The sequence below is a fragment of the Sceloporus undulatus genome, chromosome 2 (assembly GCF_019175285.1).
Source record: "Sceloporus undulatus isolate JIND9_A2432 ecotype Alabama chromosome 2, SceUnd_v1.1, whole genome shotgun sequence".
NCBI classification, from domain to species: Eukaryota; Metazoa; Chordata; class Lepidosauria; order Squamata; family Phrynosomatidae; genus Sceloporus; species Sceloporus undulatus.
Window position 1 is genome coordinate 217,548,288 of NC_056523.1, and position 17,109 is coordinate 217,565,396.

The 17,109-nt window shown below is 41.7% G+C and overlaps 1 protein-coding gene across 1 annotated transcript in view; it reads right to left on the minus strand.

Annotated features, from left to right (window-relative positions):
• Positions 1 to 2,956: 2,956 nt before the first annotated feature.
• The window catches only part of DCAF10 (DDB1 and CUL4 associated factor 10), a 17,237-nt gene continuing 3,084 nt past the window's right edge, over positions 2,957 to 17,109 (minus strand). Inside the window, exons 2-7 of the mRNA XM_042454688.1 lie at positions 10,153 to 10,266; positions 8,109 to 8,306; positions 7,093 to 7,295; positions 6,427 to 6,537; positions 5,604 to 5,749; positions 2,957 to 4,633 (exon numbers count right to left, since the gene is read on the minus strand). Coding sequence (XP_042310622.1) covers positions 4,265 to 4,633; positions 5,604 to 5,749; positions 6,427 to 6,537; positions 7,093 to 7,295; positions 8,109 to 8,306; positions 10,153 to 10,266 — 1,141 coding nt within the window. The 3' untranslated portion in view covers positions 2,957 to 4,264. The remainder of the gene's footprint in view (positions 4,634 to 5,603; positions 5,750 to 6,426; positions 6,538 to 7,092; positions 7,296 to 8,108; positions 8,307 to 10,152; positions 10,267 to 17,109) is intronic.

Genomic DNA, 17,109 nt, shown 5'->3' on the forward strand with positions numbered 1-17,109 from the left:
TATATATATATTTCATACTGCAGATGCTTGAATCAGTGGAAACAGGGGGCCAATTATATATGATTGGAAATCGTATGGACAGACATTTCTGCATAAAAAGCTTTTCTCATATCAAAAGGTGCCAGGACATAAACACTATGTTAAGAGCCTATCATTCTGAAACATTACTCCTGGTCAGGAAAGTTACGGTAGATATAATCTGACACAGAAGTTTGGAATCTAATTTTTCCAACCGTTGTTAAGTATTACGATGATCAACTAAATTCCACTGCTCCATTAAGTCTGAGAGAGGGCTATTCTTCTAAAATTTTGCATTGTCAGGACTCTACAAATAGCCCCTTTCTTCATTCCTGACATAGTAGCATTGTCTTTTTAAAATCACAGTCTTAGCAAAATTACTGGGATTTCAAACCAGAACTTCATCAGCATTCTTTCACTTTATGTACCCAAAATACAGTGTTTTAATTCAGTGAAGCAACCAAAAATGTAAAAAATGGGATTTCCATCAGCCAGAAGGAACACGACCATTTCAGAAAGGCATCCCTCATCTCAAATACAACCCTGGAGAAACCCAATTTCTTATTATTCTATGAACAAGGTAATATGAAAAGCAAGCAAGACAATGCAAAGCAGACACACTATTGAGTCACAAACTTCTGCTTCTATTTGTAGATGAAAATATTGTTCTCATCAGATATGTTCTGTTTCACTGATCCAGTTATTTTCTATAAGTAGTAAGAGTTTAGGGGTATGTTCCATTTAGTTCATGGTGGTTTCACCCATAATTCACCCACAGAATTAAAGCTACACATGGCTCTGGATCACAGCTCTAGTTTGTTGTTTACCAATAAGTTGGGAATGAACCAAGGATGGCAAGTGCAGTCTCTCTCAGTCTTCCTTTAACTGTTGCTTTCAAGAGAGGTCAGACTCCAACTCCTACCACCCTCATCTACCATGCTAGCCAGGGATAATGGGAATTGTAGCCCAACCCATCTTGAGCATGCTGTTAGGGTCAGCAACTTTTGTGCACAGAGGACAACATTCTTCTTGGAGATTGTATAAATAAATCTATCAGTGCCCACACAATTACTTCATTAAGCAAGCATCTGAAATATGGAAAATGTAACTCATAACAAAACAAAAATTATGAAGAAATGTCAGATGGGGGGAAAAAGTTATAGAATTTCAAATCTAGCAGTCAGGACCATATCAGTACATAGAAACAGTGCCCAGAAACCAAATCAGATTTTCTGGAACTCCCTATATACAGTTGGCCCTCCACATCCACAGATTCTTTATCTACGCATTCAACCATCCAAGGTTTAAATTTTTTCAAAAAGATATACATTCCAAGCGGCAAACCTTGATTTCGCTATTTTATGTAAGAGTCACCATTTTACTATGTCATTGTATTTAAGAGGACTTGAGCATCCACGGATTTTGGTATTCACAGGGGTGTCTTGGAACCAAACCCCAGCGGATACTTAGGTCCCACTGTAATACACACTCTGAGAATTCACATTATGAAAGTAAGTTCACCATTTGGAGAGTGACCTTCCATTCTATTTTTTAAAATGGTACAGAAACTCAGCCACATGACCAGATTTTTAGGAATATGGCTCATCAAAGCCTCCCTCCTCTCATTAGATGGCAATGTTTTCTGAAGATGACTGGAGTACACACCAATCACAAATGGACAGCAAGATTTTGTTGGAATGGATGCAGTGAAGTGAGAAAGGGGTGGCTATACCATAGTCTGCTGCATAGGGAATAAGTGCTGAAAAAGGAGCACCTAGGTCCAAAACACACTGCAGAAATAATCCAGTTTGAGACTGCTTTAACTGCCTTGGCTCAGTGCTAGGGAATCCTGGGAATTGTAGTTTATTGTGGCATCAGAACTCTCTGACAAAGAAGGCTAAATGTATCACAAAACTACAGCTTTGGACCATAGTTATGCAGCACTGAAAGAAATATTTAAGATAAGCCACTCAGTTGGAAGCTGGGCCAAGAGGACAAGGCACACAAACATACTCATGCCAAGCTCAAGGTGAAGTTTCATCCAGAAATTTCTTATCCCCATCAAGAGCGAAGTACAGGCCGATTATAGTATTTTCTGCATCAAGGAGCACTTGGTACACCCCATCCTCTCCCAACATCAGGCTGGCACTGGATAAGCACTTCTTATGCAGATGAACAACACAGGTTGGAGCCAAACAGTTTTTACTCCTAAAGAGCAGTGGCTGAGTTCTCAATGTGCTTGTGTAATCTGCTGCACCACTACAGAGCAGAAGACTACCATAATGGTATCTTTAGTATTTCCATAGGACCTATTAAAAAATCCTTGCAACATTCATCTACAGTTGCAGTTCTCTTCTCCCATCCAAATCAATAAGCCAAACATCACAGATATCACCCAAATTAAAAAGCAACAGCTTTCCAGATGACTTCAGGATGCTGAATATCTGTAGTGGGACTAAGGCAACACACACTTCTTGCTGGCTCTTTGTTGCTTGGATTATAGAGAGATTCCACATTTATCCCCATCAGTGGTTTTGTTGAAGATGTTGTCTCAATTTTTTGCAATCTCTTCCAGAGCAGATGATTCCAACACATATGACCAATCAAGGAATCCAGTGAGCTGACATTTTCATGGGCAGTTGATTGCATCACACTGAAATGGGTGATCTTTATCTTATGCTCAGCTTGGCCACTAGACGTCCAATAGAAGTCTAGGATCTTCAAAGAGATTGGTTTTGTTTGTTTCCTCTTTAATTTGGAAAATCACGACCCTCCACTTCCTGTATCTTCTTCCATGGTTCACTCCTAAATTTCTGAATTCGACTGCTCAATGTTTGACTGAGTGAAATGGTGAAACAAAGTCACCACCAACACATTCAAGACTTGGTGAATGGGTGTGAAATGTGCCCCTTTGGTCAAGAACAAAGCAAAACAGATCTATGGTTGCTTGGTTTATTTCACATAAGTATCTGCAGTGGAAAAACACAATTAAGTTTGTTCAATTAACAGTTGCAGAAACAGTTCCAAAGGATGTGCCAATATGCTAATAAAAATTATTATTATTACCAGAGAAGAAAACATATCCTTTCCACAATCTTCTGACTGATTTTCATATACAGCTGGAGAGCTAGCTTACCAGGGCAAAATGTGTGCACACTTGCACTAGGCCTTCTTACAGATGGAATAGCATCATTTTGTGACTTTCAAGGCACATCAATTAAAGGTCAAATAGCCTTAAGAGATTCTGCAAATTACAACAGCACCGAGCAACATTCAACTTATTTTTTTTATAAAAGATTTTATTCACTCCCCAAGCCTTTTGCAGTGACCAAGACCCATCAAAGGGTTGCCACACAATTCAGCAGCATGTTCTCTTGCACAGGCCTCACTGAACTGTGAAGTTCTGCCAGAGCTTTGGCACTTGCATAGCTCTTATTTATTTTCTTGAGGTTTATGCAGAGAACTTTCTGCTAGACTGTGAACTTCAATGTTTGGGCACATACTTAGTGATCCAACAATGTATCTAATCTATGTCCAATGATATTACAGAAGGTGCTCCTTTATAAGACCCGTGAAGACAAGATGTTAGGCTATCCAGTTTTTCTTTACAAACCAAGGAAGAGCAACTGTGCTTCCAGTCTTGGAGTGATGGTGCCATAAACAGGGCTACAGTTTCTAGAATACCAGGAAAACAGATTGAACTACAGCAGAACAATACCAAAATGTGATAAGATCATTTTGTAGAGTTGTTCACAAAACCAGTGTATCTGCTGCATGTAGCTAATGTAGTGTGCAAGTGCTTCATTATCTAGAAAGAGAAGAAAAATATAGCAAAATCTAGAACCCCAAAAGAGAGCTGAAATCCAGTTCAGGGAAAGAAGCACGTGGATTTTGGCTGGTATTTCCTCTGAGGCCCACCTTGCACAAATAGTCATAGGGAAAAACAAGGCTCATGAGTGTCTCCATGTTCTAGCCAAACAGCATGAGTGGAATCAGCAGGAGCAAAGAGGAAGAATACACAGAAGTCTGATGTGAAAATTCTGAGTCACAACAAACATACACACGCTTACATAAAGGGCTGGACTGAATCTGTGTTGCTTTCTCAGTCCAGGGATCAGAGTAACTCTGTACTGGTCCAAATTTACAAGATTTTTTTTCTTTTAAAAACATAAACAAAAAACACTCCAACTAAACTGAAGTAATTTAAAAAACAAACACCACATGTTCCTTTCAAGGCAAGAGGTGCCTAGAACTTTGGTTGATATAAAGAAACGCGACCACTAAGGCACCCGGAGGCAATCTGACAGTGTGTTGGAGAGAATTTGGTGGTCAGGACCACATCACTGTGTGAATAGAGCGAGCGGATTTCTTGCAAGGGGGCGGCTTCTTTGGGCAAGCAGTCCACCAGTTCGCTGCACTGGGTGTCAAACCCCAACAGGCGGATTCCATAGCCATGTGGGGAGGCGATCATTCGGCCGTCTGGGCTGAAACACAGTTCTTTGATATAGCCCCGGCCAACGTTGGCTTCCTCAATGCAGTGAGTCAATCGAAGGGAACAGCGAGGGGAAACTGGTCGCACTGGGGCTCCTTCTTGGAATTCATAGACACAAGTCCACTGCACAAAGTGGGGAAAAACAACAGTCAAACCTGGCTAGCGATTAAGAATTCATCACACACATTACAGAATGAGAGTTCTCCTATGGGAGCAGCAATGCCCTCCCCTGCTGTCTGTTTTATCTAGTATTCAGGTAAGCACAGGTGGCCCCTTCCCTGCTGTTCTTTCACTGGCAGCTAAAGACCTTTTTATTTAAGGAGGCATTTGTTTTTTAATTTGTTGTGATAGTTAGAGCTTTTAATGGGGGATGCTGCATATATCATGTTTTATATGTCTTTCTAGAGCTGCTTTTAACTTGCATTTTTTACTTTTCTTTTTAAACAGACATCTAGTTTGTGTTTTCAGTTTTGTGTTAAGAGCTTTTTATTTGTATTGTGTCTATTAAAAGGTTGTATACTGCCCTGGATCTCATGCTGAGAGAAAGGTGGGAAATAAATGAAAGAAAAATAAAATCTTTACCTCCATTCAAAACCATCTCAGGTAATGCAACATGCTGTGGAAGTATGTATTACTCAACATGCAATGGATACTGACAAAGGTTCAAATCCCAATTCAATGATGACATTCACTAAATGACTTGAAGCCAGTCACCATCTCTCAGCCTAACTTGCCTCATAGAGTTGTGGAGATAAAAATTCTACCCATAGCTCTTTGGAGGAAAGATGGAATGCAAATATAATAAACAAACAACCAAACATCAAGACTGAATATGCAGACTAAGTGTGCATGAGCTGTTTCAACTGGCCATTGCTGCTTCTCAGATTCAGAACTATAGACACAACCACAAAGTTATGGTAGATCAGGCAAAATCACAACCATTACCACATTTCTAATAACTTAACAGCAGAATGACAGTTCACAACTCTCCTTTCAAAGAACTTAACAGCTAAAGAGAATTTCAGTTCCTCTTCATGAAAGCAATCTGATTAACATACATGCATGTGCACACTATCACCACCATGCTTTTTACCTCTTGGTCATTAGAGTTACTTGAGCATCGAAGAAGTGTAGCCCATCCTTTGGGATGGAGCTGCAGTGATGTGATGCAGTTTCCCCGATCCCTCTCACCAGGAACTTCTGGGGTTAAAACCTCAAGACTATTGCGTGGAGATCCACCTATGATGAGGAAAAGTACCAGACAATCATTATCCTCTTCCAGTACCCAACCTGTTAAAAAACAAGGAAGGGATGGAGCAGAAGCACCAGGGGATGAGTTGCAATCACTCATTCTCACAACTCATAGAGGTGGAAGAGATCACAAGGGGTATTCAGTCCATTGCCCTGCATGTCCTCCTGCCAAGGGACATTCATCTTCTGGTTAAAGATTTACAAAGGAGACTCCACCATGCTTTGAGGCAGCATATTTCACTACCGAATAGCTCTTACCATCAGGGAGGTCTTCCTAAAGTTTAGATGGAATCTCTTTTCTTGTAGTTTGCATCCACTGCTCAGTCCTAGTCTCTGGAGCAGTAGAAGACAAGCTTGCTCCATCCTCAATATGACACCCCTTCAAATATTTAAACAAGGCTATCATATCACCTCTTATCCTTCTCTTCTCCAGGCTAAACTCAGCTCCCTATGCCACTCCTCCTAGGACATGGTTTCCAGCCTCTTCACCATTTTGGTTGCCCTCCTCTGGAACATTCTAGCTTGTCAATATCCAGTGTAACTAACACTAAACAGGCATGGCTAGATTAACTTTATTAAATCTGGAAATATTAAGAGTGTGTATTTAGTGGGTAGAATACCCTGTTCACAGAACCAACTTGTTTTAACTCTGTGTTTTAACGCACCTTCTCGCTGGGTAGCTCGTACCGTATGTTTCTCTGACAGTGGGTTTGAGTCCCCCTGATGACATGGTGACCCGGCACTCCTAGGACCAGAAGAGGTGGCAGATGCCAGATCTGGGAATGGAAAATCAGTCTCATGTAAATCCAAAAAACAGTGTTCAACTATCCTAATGTATTAGCTTAAGGCTTTCATCTCTTCTCTGTACAGGTCTCCTAATGTAATATTCTAATGATCTTCTTTAAAACTTTTCATTGTTGCAGTATTTGTTTGACAATAATCCTGTTACAGGAAAGGTCTGGAGATTATATAAATACCCACAAATATTTATAAAGCAATCATTACTGAGCTCCAAGAATTCCCCTGGGTCCCCAGAAGCAGATACAAGTTCCTTAAAGAGAAAATTAGCAAAGGCAAAACTTCCCTGTAAAAGACCTTGCCATATCACTACCATTGATACTTTCCTCTAGCAACCTGGAGGTGATGGAACACAGCCCAACACGAAGAATGTTCTCCTAACTTATTTGTTTATTTTGCAATATTTGATGACTTTTCAGATTAGTGAATTTATTCTTCTTGCACAACATGGCTTCCTAACTCTAGCTATCTTTTGCTACACACAGTAACAGTACATAGGATAAAGGTATCTTACCCATAACACATGGACTCACCTGAACTGGATGTGGTTCTCCTGGCTCTTAAAATGGGGTAACTGACAACCTCTAAAGATTTGGTTAAGTCAAGGTCATGCAAGATCAGGAGATACCCGGAAGAAGTTGAGATTAACATTTTGGAACAATCTGGGGTCAATCTCATACGCATGAGAAAGCGTGTGTGAAAGAACTTCTTGTGGGGGCAGCCATCTTCTGTGCACCTGGAGAGACACATCAAAGCACAGTCAAAATCACACTCTAGTTATAAGAATCTAGTTCCCAGGGCTAAGATGGTATTTAAAATTAGTATAAATGCTATTATTATTATTATTATTATTATTATTAACAACCTTTATTTATATAGCGCTGTAAATTTACACAACGCTGTACATACAATCTTTTTAATTAGATGGTTCCCTGCCCTCAGGCTTACAATGCTGTCAACTCTGCCTCCACCTCAAGAAAGGCAAGTAAGGGACAGGCCTGATAGCAGATCAGGGTCTGTTGCCCTCAGGGGCTCCCAAATCTACATCTTCTTTGTTCTTGTTACAAATACAATTTTACAACTCAAAATGCCTCCTCACCCACTCAAGGGAATGCTGTGGGGGCAATTTCACCATGCTCTTGTCCCTAGTGAACTGCTTTGTATTCAGGGGAGGCCTTTCTTCAAAATAAGTGAATTCTGATTTACTTCCCGGTTTGGAAAAGGTATCTGCTGGTCCTAAAATAGCTGGGTGGGAAGTGCAAAAACACGCCAAAATTTCTTCTTTCAGCCCCAAGAGGAGGCATACTCAGGGAGTGCAGCTTCTAGTGTGGTACAGGATGTGTATGGCACCTGAACCTCATGTAACTACCCACCCATTTTAAGTCATGAACCAAGTCTGTACACCCATATCATGCCATAATATCATCTCTGTATGCAACCAAAAAGTTTGGAAATAAAAATAAAGAATAAAAGTGTTTCAGACAAACAGGCATACCTCATTTTCAAAATTTTAATTTGAAGAAGAGGCAACAGTGCCAAAGTTGATTACCTGTTGGTATCCCAAATGATAACATTTCCATCAAATCCAGATGTAACTAGCAATCTTGTGTTAGTGTCATATTCGATGTTCTTGACCCAGCTGGTGTGACCATGCAAAGTGCACACTTTTGAATCTAGCTTTCTCAGATCCCAAAGTGCTATGGTAGTGTCATCAGAACATGTTGCAAACAGTCTGTTATCAAGAAACCTACAAATAAAGTGGAAAGGATGAGAAAACATCTCATATACTGAAATTCAGATCAAACCTACTTATACAAAGTGTCAAAATGCAACCCTTGGATGACACCAACAGATGCCTACAGTGAAGGAAGAATCTTTAAAGCATCTCAACTATGAAATAAAAAATGGACACAAAGACTGATATTGCTGGAATGGAGATGAGCTTTTTAGACCAAGGAGTCTGAAAGACAGCTGGTGACAAATTTCCATGCTTGCGAACATATGATCCTACATTTGGAAGAGTTTCACAATTTCATCAATGCACATTCACTACTAAATTTCAAAACATGCATTTTGGGTCGCCAAAAACAAGCAAACAGAATCCTTTTGTCATCCATAAACAACAGCACCAAAGTACCAACAGTAACTTGGAGAAGAAGGGAGGGGTACACAAAGCAAAGGTGTGTGTGTGCACGCCACTGTACTACTGCACTTTAAGATCTGAACTTTAAGACCTAGGTTCAAATCTCACCATAGCCATAAGTCTAACCCCATTTGGTATCTGGTGATAATACTGGCCTAATTTGAAAGATTTTTAGAAGGGTAATTAAGAAAAAGTATGCAAAATGATCTGAATAAAACAAAACCTCTAAGTATGTTTATGTATACATATCCAATTCTCTCACTCACTCACACCCACATGCACATTTATGCTAAGCAGATACACTTCAGAACATTTCAATGGTCTCAAAAATTTTGAAATGTAGAAAGTCATCTTTCAATGCTTGCCCTACAGCCATCTTTCCATGCTTGCCCTACAGACAAATTTTATTAATTCTCTCAAAGCGATACCGGTTCACCCTGGTAATCTCTAGATTCTGAGCAAAAACCCACAATGCATAAGTAGCTTAAACAGTTAGATGGGAGAGTTGTTATCTCCAAGACACTTTGTCGAAAGGTGACACCAGATACCAGTGAGCTCATTAGCAGAGACATGCACACTCCAGCTTCAGAGTTACAGGAACAAATCCCAGAGGGATAGATACATTTATCCATTGTGGCAACTACATGTGACAAAACCTTCAGGGTCTATTAGCACCTTACCAACTAAAAAAATCAAACCACAACACCTTTCAGCCATAAAACATGCGTTAATCCTTGAGAAACCAAAGGGCTGAGAAGTGTTCCTGCCAATCATAGGAAGAACTAAAATCCAGGAGAGGTTCCAGCTTGGAGAAGTGAGAGAAACAATTTTCAGGGAGTGATATTGCTACTACCCTCTCCTTCCTCTATTGGGAGTATCTCCAAGAGCAAAGCTTCTCTCATTGGAACTCTTAAGCCCCAGCCTACACTGGCTTTGGTCACAGAAAGTTTCTCTTCCATCAGCCACTGTATTCATAAGAATCCCGAAGACCAACTTTTTTGAGAAGACGGTATTTTTAATGTTTTCAAGATGAAATGTGGGCATGGCACACAACTCTTTCCAAATATGGTGAGAGCAATACTAGTTGCACTAATAGTGTAAATACCATACTAAAAAGCCAGTTCGCTAAGTCCCATCTTGTTAACAAACAGAATGTAGGCATGTACTACACAGTTAGGGACTGCCTGCTTTCTATGGCTTTTTGCAAGCTTTGTGACTTTATATCAGCCACAATGCTTTGCACCCTGGCTTAGACTCAGCAGAGAAAATAAATTAGTCCAACGAATCATATTACCTATTGAGGGGGGCAACATCAACATCAACAAGAAAAGGACTGATTTGGGTGTCATTATAAGTTACAGCCTCGCCCACCCATGCTTTCAGAGCTAAACAAAACAGTTACTGGAATTTTATACTTCTGTTCCTGGTTTTCACTTGCCAGCAAACTAACCTGATATTATTTACACAGTCCTCATGAGCAGTTGAGAGAGTTTTGATGTGCTTTGAAGAGATAGGATCAAAAAGTAGGACTTCAGTCTGTTCACAAGCCACGGTTAGCACTGACCTGGATAGGAAAGAGAAAAGCAGCAAGGCATTATGCACAAAGAAACTCAACATCCTCTCACTGGCATGCTCCAAAGACTGAAAGACACACACATACAGAGTTGTGAGAAGAATGGAATGGATAAAAGATCTTCCTTCCATAGGCAGAAAGGATCTACACATGGAAGTCACCTCTGGTCAGTTTTTAAGATTCTTCCCTCCCATCATCATTGTACCACAGCTCACCACATTCTGCAGCTCACATTCCACAGCATTCTGCACATCCTGTGCTGGTGTGGAAGAGCTACTTTGGAGAGGACAGTGGGGGGAAGCCTGCTTCAGTCATCCCAATTAGACAGGCTTAAACTTGGATCTAACCCAAGCAGAATTGCTTCAGGGACAGAGATACTCTCTATAGCAGTGGTCCCCTGCTACCACCCCCTTTCCTCCTGGACAACAACCCTAGGCCTCCACCCCCATGTGTATTTCTTGATATTAGGCCCACTGTTCTACTGCAAATTCAAAACAAATCTCAGTCACTGCTCCCTTCACCACCTGGTCACCCTGGGAGCAGCAACTGAGCATCTGGCTAACCCTGTGCCAGCCTTGCAGCAAAGTCCAGGGCAAGCAAGAGGTCCCTTGGTCCCTGCTCAGCTTTATTGCTGCTCCCCAAGTGACCAAATGCAAAGGGAGAATCTTCTCCCTGGCAAGAAAGGACTCTCAGCCCTTCTTTATCAAGGAAAAGAAGCACAACCAGTGCATATGTAGGGGGTTTACAGTGGCCTTGTGTGGAGACTTGTGTGGATGGGGAACAGGAGAGATTTTAACTAGATGAGCCACTCCAAGTTAAGGGACTCATTCCAAGAATCAATCCCAGATATCCTCTCCTTCCTTCCCCAGAGATGTGTCTTCCTCATACAGCTTGAAGTCATCCCCTCTCAATACTATTTCTTCTGCTACCTCTTCTCTGTCCAACGAAAGAAAGCAGGAGCAGCAGTTCAGCTCCAGTCTGCCAGTCATGTCCCAGCAAAGCTCACAAAGCTTAAGCAGGGTCCTAAATGTAAAAGCTCCTTTTTGCCACCACTTCTCCCTGGCTGCCATGTGCTTTAACTCCTTGCTCCAGTCAGTAATTCTGTCTCAAAATGGTACCACTTCGAGCTACAGAAGCAATACTCTGCATCCAAGCATTTCCAACTGCCATTACTAGCAAAAGACATGACTAAGGGAGTGAACTCATGTGAGGTGTTGAAGAGCTGGAGACAACACCACACAAAGCAATCAGTGTGGCTATGGGGTGGTTTTAAGGGACCTGGAAAAGACATTTTGGGCCAGTGTGGTGTAGTGGTTTAAGTGTTGTAATAGGACTCTGGAGACCAGGGTTTGAATCCTACCTCAGCCATGTAAACCCGCTGGATGGCCTTGGGCAAGGCGCACTCTCTCAACCTCAGAGGATGGCAATGGCAAACCCCTCTGAAGAAACATGCCAGAAAACCATGGTAGGTTTGCCTTAGGGTCACCACAAGTTGAAAATGACTTGAAGGCACCACCACCACCACAAGAACAGAAAGATGTTTCATGCACCCTTGATCCCAACCATGGTTCTACAGGCTGCTGGTTCTCTCTGTCTTTGTTGTGCATTAATACTTTGAAAGCCCCTCCTGTTGTCCACTTTCCCTCTCACTGCCCTCCTGTATCTTTTCATTGCACCCAAGGGCAGGGGGCATACCTCCTTTTTTGAGAATCACTGTTCTAGAGATTTCTGCAGAATTTCTATGCAGGTATTTCTCAGTTAACAAAGCCTATAATGAAGAAACTGCTTTTAAAGCTTTTTAAACTCCCACTTAGCCAACATTTTCTTCCTTATGCTCTGTCCAGCTACAAATTTAAGCTGAGGATGATAAAGGAAGGCTGGAGAAACACAGACCTTCAGTGTTGTTCTGCTGCAGTATTTCTGCAGTAAACAGAGCAATAAAACTTCAGCAGGAAAGTGCTACTTTTTTAACTTTTGCTAAGTCTACAATTGTTGTGTGTACCTACATAGGGCAATGTACTGCCTCTAGAATCCCTTACTGAATATGCTTAAACAGCATGATAGAGGAAGAAAGGGGAGAGCAATAAGCTACACCCAGCTTGTTTTTTTAAAGCACAGATCTATATATTGGGCCATCAAAATGGAAATCCTAAGGAAAACAGAGGCCGTAAAAGGGGGGAAATATCATCAGTTATTTCTAAAAAAGCTTTTAAGTGGTCTGTAAAAGGTTCGAAAGCTTTTTGTTCATTTATGCAAGGCTGACCTGACCTGGTTGTTTCATTTCACATGTGCATATTATTAGTTTTGTATAAGAACTTTGCTGAAACATGTTGAACATCATTTCTTTATTGCCGTGGCAGGAACCTATCCCCATTCTTTCCACGTTGTTTGTAGTACAATATTTTCTGTTAAGGAAATCATGCCCACAAATACATCTACTTGGCTTTCTCTGTCCGAAAACTCTGGTGCCAGAATAAACTACAATTCCCAGGATTCCCTAGCACTAACCCAGGGCATTTAAAGTGGTCTCAAACTGATTATTTCTTCAGTGTGTTTTGGACCTGAGATATACCTGTATAGTAGACATTCTAACTAGAGCCAAAACTTGTTGGTCTTTTGTATACAACACTGTCATTAGAGGAGCAAGTAGACTTTGTGGCTTGGGGCATCCTTCAACAGCTCAAGTAGCCATCACAGCACTGGAGCAGTAAACACCATTGCTGCATTCAGACATCAGATTCCACTTGACAATCATAAGCTAGAGGCAACAGTAAAACATATGTTTTCACCTAGGCAAGTACTCTAAACATACTGGAATAGGAATTCATGCTAGGGTAACATAATCCAACTGTTCCATCAAGTGGGACCAGACAATTATTCATTTATGTTTCAAGCAGTCTAAAAGCCTCTGCATATGGGTAGGTTTTTTCCTGAATGACAGCCAACAAGTTTGCATGTCAGCTTTTTTGTGCCTAATAGTAAAAACAAGATATTTAGTTAGCGAAAGAGAGCCAGTGTTGTAGAGTTTAAGCATTGGGCTGGGACTCTGAGAGACCAGGGTTTGAATCCCCGATGGCCATGGAAACCTACTGGATGACCTTTGGCAAGTCAAGCTCTCTCTGGGGAAGCAACCCTTTCAAGCAAATCTTGCCTGGAAAACACTATAATTGGGTCAATTTAAGGTTGCTATAAATCAGAAATTACTTGAAGGCACACAACAACAAACTCACTCAAAGTTTCAGTGCTTATGATGTGGTATTTTGTCAGCTGTGGAATACAGCTCTTTTAAACTAAGGTCCGAAACACACCGCAGAAATAACCCACTTTGAGGTGGCTTTAATTGCCCTAGCTCAATGCTAGGGAATTCTGGAAAATGTAGCTTTGTGAGACATTTAGCCTTTTCTCTCAGAGAGCTCTGGTGCCACAATAAACCACAATTCCCAGGATTCCCTAGCACTGAGGTAGGGCAGTTAAAGCTGTCAAACTGGATTACTTCTGAGGTGCTTTGGACTTAAGATAAAAGATCAAATTAATGTACTTGGTGCATCAGAGGTGGATAACTTGTAGTCCTCCAAATGTTGTTGGAATGAATAATCACCCACTTATTGGCTATGTTTGACAGGTACTGCTCATGACCAACATTTGCAAAGTGAAAAACAAACACCCAGGAAGCCTACCTTGTTATTATTAATTTTTTCTTTATTTTGGCTTAATGTTGTGAAGGGAAAGTGCACATCCATATGATTTGGGATTTTTGTTTCACTATGCAGAAAACCAAAGCTGGAGTTCAAACCACAAAGGGTAGAAATTGGATGATATTTGGCAATGAACACAGTATCGTCGGATTACTGACTACTGGAAACTCAGGCCTGTTACAGACAGGCCAAAATAAAGCTGCTTCGAGTCACTTTGGAGGTATGGTATTTCAATGATGCATGAGTCCTAAGGGTCCAAAAGCCACACCAAAGCTGCACTCCAGTCCTTAGGGCAGGAGCGTGGCTTTGGTGTGGCTTTTGGACTCTTAGGATGTATGCATCATTGAAATACCATACCTCCAAAGTGACTCGAAGCAGCTAGCGGTAGTGTGGCCTGTCGGTAACAGGCCTCAGTCCTTGACTGAAATGGCACTATATTTCAAAGCATTTTAATTCTTGCTTGGGAATCTCCCTCCAATTCAGCAAGAAACTTTATAGCACTATAAAAAAATTATACATCACCCAGTTTGAAATGGCCATACAATCCTATATCTTCCACTTTGTGTGGAAGAAACACCCCTACTGAACCAATGCTACCATGTCCAATATCAGATTCAAATGCAGCTGTGCTATATGCAATCTGTCTAACCGTACCTTTCTTCTGGCATTAATTGGCCTGCCAACTGTCTGCTTCCAGAAGTCAAATATTCCTGCCAATTTAACCTCTATAATCCCTTGTCAATAACTAACTGTGATGTGGATTTTGGGAACATTGGAATTGGATTTTTTTCCCCCAGGCCTTACATAAAGGGGGCCTGAATTAGTCATTTCTTGACTTATATTTACGAAATAATTAAAAAAATAGTCTTTCAAGCCCATAAATATTTAAAAACTGATTTAAAAAAAAGAAAGCATATGTAATGAGGGTTACATACAATATTCAAGCAAAGAGGAGGTCAAAATATTCTTATGGGAATACTTTTTTTTCAGTTTTTAACATGTAGTACCCTCACATTGTAAATTATAGCAGCGCTTTAAAATAAGGTTAATAAAATAATAATAAGGGTTTGTTAAAAATTTCAGAGGAAGTAACATGAAAACCGGTGGATGTGCTAATTAGAGGGCACTCAAAAACTGTAACAGGCTTGTGGCTATTAACAGAAATAACACATTGCCACTAGAGATCCAGGGGAACAAACTCCAGTTTCTCTGTCACTGTCTTTACAATACTTGCATTAGTTTAATTCAGTTGCTGACTGAAAGCCAATCTGATATAGATTTACTTGAACCAAATACCACCTCTATCTAACCACAATGTAGGATTCCTTGCACTAAACAATCTTTCTGTGGCCTAGCAAAACTGCACTTGTTTCACTAGCGGTGCTTACACATAACACATCTTTCAGAACATTTTTTAGAAACAGATTTTTGCCCTGCTGAAAGATTAAGCATTTTGGAAATTACTGCAGACAGTCTTCTAAAACAAAGTAACCTTAAAAAATAATTGGCAATAGGGGATAAACCCTGTGACAGGTTCGCTTGATCACCATAAACAACGTAAGGCACTCAACTTTAGGGAGATACTGGGCAATCCAAAAAGGTTAAGCCATTTGAGACGGGCGCGAAGGGAACCTTCCTGTTTACTTTTTCTGTTACCTTTAGGGGCAGAGTATAAGGGACTATCCTTTGAAAGCAAAGATAATAAAGAATGATGGCAAGGCATGCTGTTTTCCTTCTGCTGAATGTACAATGATATTTTTATTCTATATTCTACCTCTCCTCCCCCAACTTCAACAATTCTGTACCCAAGTCCTTGCAGAAGAACTTAGAACAGAGTGTAAAAGCAGCATGACATTTTCCAATTTCAAAAGATACGTATATAAAATACCCAAAAAACAGATAAACAATTCCCTATTTTCAGAGAGAAAGTAAATGTGTTTTAATACGAGACATGTAAGTCACAACAAGGTAAATGACACACTTGGGTCAACTACCTGAAGAAACAGAGGCCGGTTACAGACTGCCAAATAAAGCTGCTTGGGTCTCTTTGGAGGTACTGATGCTATTATAAAATGATCATGGGTCCTAAGAGTCCAGAGGTCGCGCCAAAGCCACAACCTCCATTCCTAGCACCGGAGTGCAGCTTTGGTGCAGCTTTCCGGATTCTTGGATGCATGCATCTTTAACAGCATACCTCCAAAGAGCCCCAAGCAGCTTTATTTCGGCAGTCCTGTAACAGGCCAGAGTATTTGCAGTAGGTGGTCAAAGTCTTAACAACAAAACCCACATCCTCGATCGGTTGGAGAGCTATAAGGGTGGACCTGGCTTGCATTACCAGACCTGCTGGGGCCTGAAGGGGACGCTGTGTGGGCTCAAGGCCCTGACCTGCTGGGTACTCGGTCAGGAACCAAACGGCAGGTTAGGTGGGCGGGGTGTGTGGGTGTGGCCTTGATACATAGAACACCGTGTCCCTCACCAGGAACTACATCCGACAGAACCTCCTCAGCGAGTGGATTTACCTGACCCTAAAGGCTAGGACAGTCTAGGGATTCTGTTAGTGTATCGGCCACCCCGTTGCATTAGCGGACTCCTAACGAGCTGACACAGCTGGCGCGGAGCTGATGCTGGAGACGCCCAGCGCTTGTCCGGGCAATTTCACATCTCCCTCACGGCCACTAGGTTCCATCCGGTGGCGGCTCGGGAATGCATGGAGAACCATGGCGGCCATGGGCCGGTCCCACGTGATACAGGGTCCTACGCATTGTGCGGGTAATACTCTCGATTTGGTCTTCTGTTCGGAGGCGAGATCCGTGGGCGAAACGCAATGTGTCCCCACCCTGTCAGGGATGGATCACTTCCTGGAGAGGTGAAACAAGGCTTCTACCCGATCCCCCCCGGGGGTGGGTGGACCTATTAGGATGGTCCACCCGCGAAGGCTGATGGAACCTGAGAGTTTCCAAGAAAGCCCTTAGGGGGCTCACGTTTGGAAATGACGGCGACTCTGTTGATGGCCCTCATCACCGGTAATTTGGAATACGGTCCTTGCCAGGGCTAATACACAGGATCGCTCCCCCCAAGCGCCCTCCAGGCCCGCTTCCAAACGCAAGCCCTGGTATACGGAAGATCTCCGGCAGGGAAG